Here is a 7,385-nt window from a genome sequence, read left to right as displayed (position 1 = left end):
TTTTGCCCTCGAGCATCGAGCAGTTCTCAGCATCAGGGTTCCCGTGCCATGGTTCAGGCACCGAGTGTTCCACAGCCCGCTCAGCCATCTAGAGGTAAACGTAGAGGTGCTAGAGGTGGAGGTAGAGGTATTAGAGGTGGAGGTTAGGCCGCTACAGGTGGAGGCCAGTCAGCAGCAGGTCGTCCCAGAGATGTAGTTTAGGGTGATGAGGCCTAGCCCCGATGTTATGCTCTTCCAGCCAGGCCTGATGCTGAGGCTTCCGATGCAGTTATCTCAGGTATTGTTCTGGTTAGTAGTAGAGATGCTTCAGTTTTATTCGATCCGGGATCTATATACTCCTATGCGTCATCTTATTTTGCATCGCATCTGGTCATGCCTAGTGATTCTTTGAGTGCTCGTATATGTGTCTACACTGGTGGGTGATTCTATTGTGGTAGATCGTGTCCATGTTCATGTATAGTTGTGATTGGGGGTCTTGAGACCCGAGTAGACTTATTAATTTGGACATGGTTGAGGTAGAGATAGAGTGCCAAAATGAAAAATGGTGTCAAGTTGAATGAGTTGCATATGTATTTGGCCTTTTATTATCATATCTTTTATGTATAAAAATAAATATTTTTGAAAATTTTGACATTAAGTTTAAAAAACTTATAATAAGATATTATAAAATGTAACTACTAAAATATGAGGTATAAGAATCTTATCGCAAAACAATAATTCCTCCTTAAAAGATAGGAGTATTAAATCCAACATTCAAGCCACTAAAAACGAACTTAATCCAAGAAAGAAATACTGCTAGTAATCTAGAACATTGCTAATAGCTATATAGTTTAAAACCAGAAAAGCATAAATCCCATAGTAAAACTATAAATAATTTAACGTGCAGTAGTTCATTTGGATTCAGGTATTGAACCAAGCCAAGCAGGAGGCTGCATCCCAGTTTGCTCTTGCACAGTTTGAAGCAGAGGAGGCAGCATTCGATACACACCAGCAACATCTTTCAATCCGCTTCCTTCTCCGTTGCTTTCGCCGCCATTAGCACCTGACCAAATGCTAATCTTTGGCTGCAAACCGTTTACTGCTTGAGCATTGGTCTTAGCAATTTCCTGGAAAATTCCATTGTTGATCATCAAATAGTCTCTGAGTGAAGAGTAATTCTTCACTTCCTTAAGAAGGGATCCTAAGTAAAATGCTTGTGCTTCTCCAATTGCTGCTACTCCTTCGGCTTCCTTTTGTTTTGCAAAGAGCTCACTGTTAGCAACCTGTTGGCGACTATACAGTTCAGCATCTGCGATTGCTTTCTGTGCTTCTGCTTTCTTCTGGTTCTCGAATAGTGCGGCTTCTGCTTCTTTCTGTCGCCTGTATAATTCTGAGTTTGCCTCTTGCACCTGTTTATATTAACAAGTTAGAAAACAAAATTAAAACCGGATATTGGATTTAAAGGTTATTCATTTATTCCTAAACATTCGTTCATATACAATGCAGATTAGAATAATTATTCTCTTATAATATACACTTTTCAGTCTTGATATATATGAAGTTCTGCAGAGGCTAGTTTTACATAAATAAGACTACTCGGTTTCAAAAAGAATGAAAGCATCAGTCTCAATTAGAACAGTGACTTCTTAAATTTAGCTTATCATCAGAAACTACATACACCACCAACAACAACAACACAATGAAGTCCCACGAGTGGGGTGTGTGGAGGCAGTGGCGAAACCAGAGAATTTTCATTAAGAGGACTCAAAATATAAAGAAATAAACTCACCAAGAGGTCACGGGGGTGTTATTATATAATAGTATATATACATATTTTTTTAAAAATTACCAAGCTAAACAGTGTAATTTTCCGACGAAGGGGTGTTACACCCCTTGGGTGCATGTGGCTCCACCAAAATGCGAAGGATAGTATGTACGCAGACCTTACCCCTACCTTGGGAGAGTAAAGTTTCCGATAGACCCTCAGCTCGGGATATCAGAAACTACAAAAGTACTAAAAATTATAACTTGATAGTATAGTTTAAACACATAAAATATGTTTTAGCCAATGGAAAGACTTAAGTATATTTGATTACAAAGAAGCATAACAAGTCTCTGTTTAAAAAGGGTGGTAAATATTGAGGGTGTCTGACCTCCCCAAACTATCAGGCAGATTTATTAAAATTAGAAGCAAAAACTCTCTCAGTTTCAGCTACCAAAACAATTACTCCGCAGTACTTAATTACCAGATGCATAAGGTACAATAATTACTGTAACAGACTAACAGGCATGCTTGGCAAAATAAAGAGGCTGCAATAAAATCTGAAAGGGAGTTTCTTCTTCCTTATGATTATGTACAAAAGGTACAATTATAGTATTGTTTGACAATACAATAATATATATAAGCAGTAGCGGAGCTAAGATTTTATTAAGAAGTATCAAAGTTTAAAGAAATAAATACACGAAAAAGTCAAGGGATTCAATACATAGTACTACCTCCGTTTCAATTTATAAGAAACTAAAGAATGACTCGTTTCCATATTTGAAAATAATTTACATTTATGCAATAATTTATAGCTACATAAAATATATGTGCCTCATTTTACACCACAAATTTAAAAATAATAGGTTCACATAAATTAAAACAGAAGAACTATGTATACATTAAAAAAAAAAAATTTGATATCTAAATGTGGCTCCATCACTATGCGTAAGGTACAATAATTACTGTCACATGCATGCGGGGCAAATTAATTAAAGGGCGTACAAACTACAAATATAACCTCACAATCAAAAACATAATGAATTAAGAAGAATAGGTAAATATGTATTCAACACTAATAGCCTTGGTAATTAGCATAACAAAATGTAAGTAAGAAGAAAAGAAAAAAGTACCTTAATGTCGTATTCAACATTAGCCTTGCTGAGAAGATCAGCCTTGAGTTTTGCAGTCTGAGCAAGAGCTTTCTTCTTCTCCACTTCCATTTGTAGCTCAGCTTCTCTTATTGCCACAGCCTTTTCTGCTTCCACCTCAGCCAATCTTGCAGTCTGAGACCATCCTGCTTTCTTCTTTGCCAATTCTGCACTTGCTTCAACAACCTCTGCTTCTCTTTGATTCTTAAATATCTCTACTTCAGTCCTTACTCTAACTTCTTCCTTTTTACCTTCTCCTTGCCTTTTTGTTGATATGATCATTGTCTCTGCATCTATCTTAGCTGCATTCTGCTTTGTCTCTCCATCTCTTTGCTTTGAACCTATCTCTCCTTTCATCCTTGCCTCGGCTACATCAATCTATCAAGAAGACAAAGCAAAAACAAGAATAAATTAGAAGTATTTAACAAAGAATATGATTCCAAAGAGTTTATGCAGCGGCGGATTTATGCTATACAAAGAGGGGTCGTAAAGTTCGTCAAAAATTCCATGTATACATGTATGTCTTTAGAAAATAGTGATATATTAGTATTGTGCACTCAATATTCAAAACAGATTTTGATTGAATCGAAAAGTACACCCGTAACCTTCAAATCCTGAGTCCGCCTATGAGTTTATGTATTAGTTATACATGAATTATAACGAAGAGATTATTTACGCAATGAATAATTAGGTGAAGTTTGTTATATAGTGAATAATAACGTTACATGAGCCCCCCATGAACCCTTAGCCTGGATTTTGTGAATTTTGGGTAGTACAAGTTTTGATATTTTCGTATGCCAAATTCAATTTGTAAACTTTTGCACATCAATGATAAGTGGAAACTCCTTTTAATAAATAAAATAGTACTCCACTAATGTAGTGATTGTTATGCAAAAATTAATTACTTTGATGACTTGCTTCTGTATTTATTTACTTTTATATACGTATTAGCAATGCATGTAATATTCTTATTCCACCATTCACTCTTTCACATCATATATACTAGTCTTAGGATACGCGTTGCGCGTGTAATTAAGTCATGAATTTTTAGAAAATCGTATAATTACTACTATTAAATATAATATGTTTGTATTATAAACTGTTCCATCTTAATAGTTATACAAACATGTTATATTTATTCTTAAAATATATAGAGTTTCAGTTGAAAATGCTTATCTATAAACCCTTCCATTTTAATTTTTCTATTTTTCTGATTTTAATTTTTAATTCAAAGCTTCTAAAAGCCTCTTAATATAATAGTTAATGTCTATTTTCTATTGTTGTTTGAAACATATTTAATTTTACATTCTAATTTGTTCCAAGGATCACTTTGGCGATTTTATTGTGCAACATAAAATGGATTTAATATATTAAGCTTCCTATGAATAAAAAGTTTCTATTGAATTAGTGTTGAATTATGACTATATTTTAGTGCCTTTGTTAAGGTGAGAGATTAGAGATATATTTAAATTAATAATACGCGCTAAAGAGGGATGATTTTTGTCCAAGCGAGACTTTGTGTGGTATTCAAAGATCAATTTTTAGAATCTACTTCAAATAAGGAAAGATTTCTTATTAGGAAAATTATTAAATGACTATTCCTAAATATTAAGGTAATAATAAAAGACTATTTTGTCTAGTGTAAACTCTATTTTAAAAAGATAAAAAAATGGAATGATATTTCGCTGAAAAATTTCGTGCTTTTAATATAGTAGTATAGTATAGTACAGATATAGAATTAGGTAAAACAATATGGAAGGAATTATGTTATATTAATAAATAAGGAATGAATTTATGTAAGTAAAATCTTGTGTATAATTCATATACAAAGAAATCTTTATATTAAAACTAAAGACTCCTGCTTCAAAAGGAGTTTAAAGTGCTCATTTTCACCCAATATAATACGTTTCTATAAAATATTAATATGCCAAAATTTTATTATTAAAAAAAAAACCTTCCTAATCCTAAATGATCGAAATCTAGTCTAGTGTAAATGGAAAAGTGCGGGAATTCTAGAATGGCAAGGAATTAAAGAGTCAAGTCTTAAATTTTAGGAAAATAATTAAATGACTATTTTTAAATATTAGAGAAATAATTAAATGGTTATTCCTAAATATTAGGGAAATAATCAAATGACTATTTTATACAATATAAATTCTATTTTAAAAGGGTAAAAAAGGCAAATGATATTTCGCTAAGAGCCTTCGTGCTTTTAATATAGTATAGATAAGAAACAAAAACAAAAATAAATTAGGAGTAATAAAGATTGACATGCATGTAGATTAATCAATGGATTGAAATTATATACATAGACAATGTAGAATTTATTATACAATAACTAATATATTTTAACCAGTTATAGCAAGTTACTATTTATTTTATTTTTTGATTACCGAATTAGATTTATTACTAGATTTACTCAATCAGAGCATAATTAAGAAGAAAATAAAATAGTGTTACCTTGGCTTGGTTGGCGGCTTCCATCTGAGTCTTTTGGCCAAGGTAAGAGAAGTACTCATGGCCAGGAACATCTACAAGTTGTTTAACATTAGCATTATAGATATAAAGTCCAAATTGATTAAGTTCAAGTTGGACTTTCTCAAAAACTTCTTTCTTAAACTCTTTTGTTCCCTTGAAAATCTGTTCCATAGTCATAGAAGCAGCAAGAACCCTAGTTTCCCCCTCGATAATTCCCTTCACCAGTTCCTTAACGTGATTTGAATTCTTATCATGATTGGATACAAGCTGTGCATACTTGATCAAGCTCTCGTTGTCCTCGTCGAGTTTAGGGCCAATTGTGAAAACAGCAGGAAGAACAAAAGGAAGTTTTTCGGCGCTCATAGCTTGTACCTCGAATGAGTAGTTGACAGGAGATATGTCAAGCCTAGTGCATTTTTGAAGGGGCCATAAAAAGTGTTTTTTCTTGAGTTTTATTTCACTTATACCACTTCCGGTAATGGCAAGCATCTCCGATGGACCAGCAACAATATAATGTGGAATCCCCATATTCAATTTGAGAGAAGAAACTTTTGGAAGATGATGTCTAGGGCGAGTATTGATGAGGATGCAAATAAAATATAGGGAGTAATTATTACTGACCTAAACAAAATCAAATTATATATAGGAGTCGTAAATCTTGCAATGGGAAATAACGTAGGAAGGTGCTAGTAGTCCTAGTGAAGCACTGATTAAAGGGGCAGAGGCGGTTATGTAATGTACGAAAAAGGTGGACGAGATGAAACCACTTCGTTAGAGTTATAAGGCGAATAGGTCTGTCGTTTCACTGGAAATTTCATGATGTTCCTTTATTAGACCCGTGGCTCTATAGTGAGGGCGCAATCCGAGTCCCACTCTATTTTGGAGTATATGATGTATTGGTTTCTTGAGACTTGACAATTTGGGAAACAAAAGGAGTCCAAATTTATTTGACTTTATTCCGACTTCAATTATCATTTCGTAAGCTTCACTTTGATAGCGTGGTAACTTGGTAAAAACTTAATCGAACTTAATATTCACCTAATTGATATGTGTTTGACTCAAAAGATATCGAAACCTTTTTGATTAAATCAATCAAAGAAAATGAAAGGGTAAATCTTAGTTAAGTATAACAATCTCTAGAACGAAAGATGGATAAGGAGAATACGGATAATAAGACTTCTTTATCTATCCAGATCAACCAATCCTTTACAATAAATCTTCTCACTCGTTTATGTAAGCAAATTTACAGCAAGTATTATGGATTAGCCAAGAAGTGCCCCTTTACAAGGTTGTTATTCGCTATATATATAAGGAGTGAAACCCTTCTAAGCTATAAAAGACAAGTTATAAGGAATATTCGAAGGAATATTCCTAGTATCCCCTAATGGGCCTGTATTATTACAAGGGTCGTACAATCTCTTGTTTACCTTAAGGTCGTCTCCGCAGGACGTCGAGTTACGAGGACCTCGTCGTTCGTCGTACTCGTCGACGGTCATGGTTGTTCAAATTTGGACCCATACAGTTAGTCCCTCTGCTTGTCGAGGTTGCAACTTGGTGCATCCTCAATGAGCGAACACCATGCGTTCCTACGGAGAAATTTAATCCTTCGAGGCATTACGACATGGCCAATGGTGGGTGGTTAGTGTGGTTAACAAGACACCAGGTAATGCATTTTACCGGGAAATGATGTCATCTTCACCTACATCATCATTACGCGTGTTTTCGAGATAGGAGTTGATGGCTTGTTGCTTCAATTCTAGTGCCACCCAATCCTATAAATAGGTAGAGGGTTTGTTTTTTCGAAAGTTCTTGGCCATTTTACTTCTGAATACCCCTCCTCATTTCTCCGAGCTTGCCCTGACAATCTTCTGGTTCTTCTTCTCACATTCTTCGTTTACAACTTCTTCTTCCTCTCTTTTTTCTGCTGTGTCAATACCTTTTTAACGAAAGCATGCCAAGGTCACACCAATCTCATGAAGGGATTCCTGAGGCTGCCCCATTGTCCATGGTGCCCC

General features: G+C 34.5%; 1 protein-coding gene across 1 annotated transcript; it reads right to left on the bottom strand.

The window, feature by feature from the left end:
• Positions 1-700: 700 nt before the first annotated feature.
• On the bottom strand, positions 701-6,091 carry LOC104221616 (flotillin-like protein 3). The gene is made up of 3 exons (XM_009772695.2): positions 5,353-6,091; positions 2,875-3,270; positions 701-1,388 (listed from the first exon to the last, which is right to left on the bottom strand). The coding sequence occupies exons 1-3, from the start codon at positions 5,896-5,898 to the stop codon at positions 891-893; spliced, it is 1,440 nt and encodes a 479-aa protein (XP_009770997.1). The 5' UTR covers positions 5,899-6,091; the 3' UTR covers positions 701-890.
• Between the last annotated feature and the right edge of the window lie 1,294 nt (positions 6,092-7,385).

Source organism: Nicotiana sylvestris, chromosome 3 (assembly GCF_000393655.2).
Source record: "Nicotiana sylvestris chromosome 3, ASM39365v2, whole genome shotgun sequence".
Taxonomy (NCBI): Eukaryota; Viridiplantae; Streptophyta; class Magnoliopsida; order Solanales; family Solanaceae; genus Nicotiana; species Nicotiana sylvestris.
Note: the sequence above shows the minus strand (reverse complement) of the source record. Positions and strands in the feature narration are given on the sequence as shown.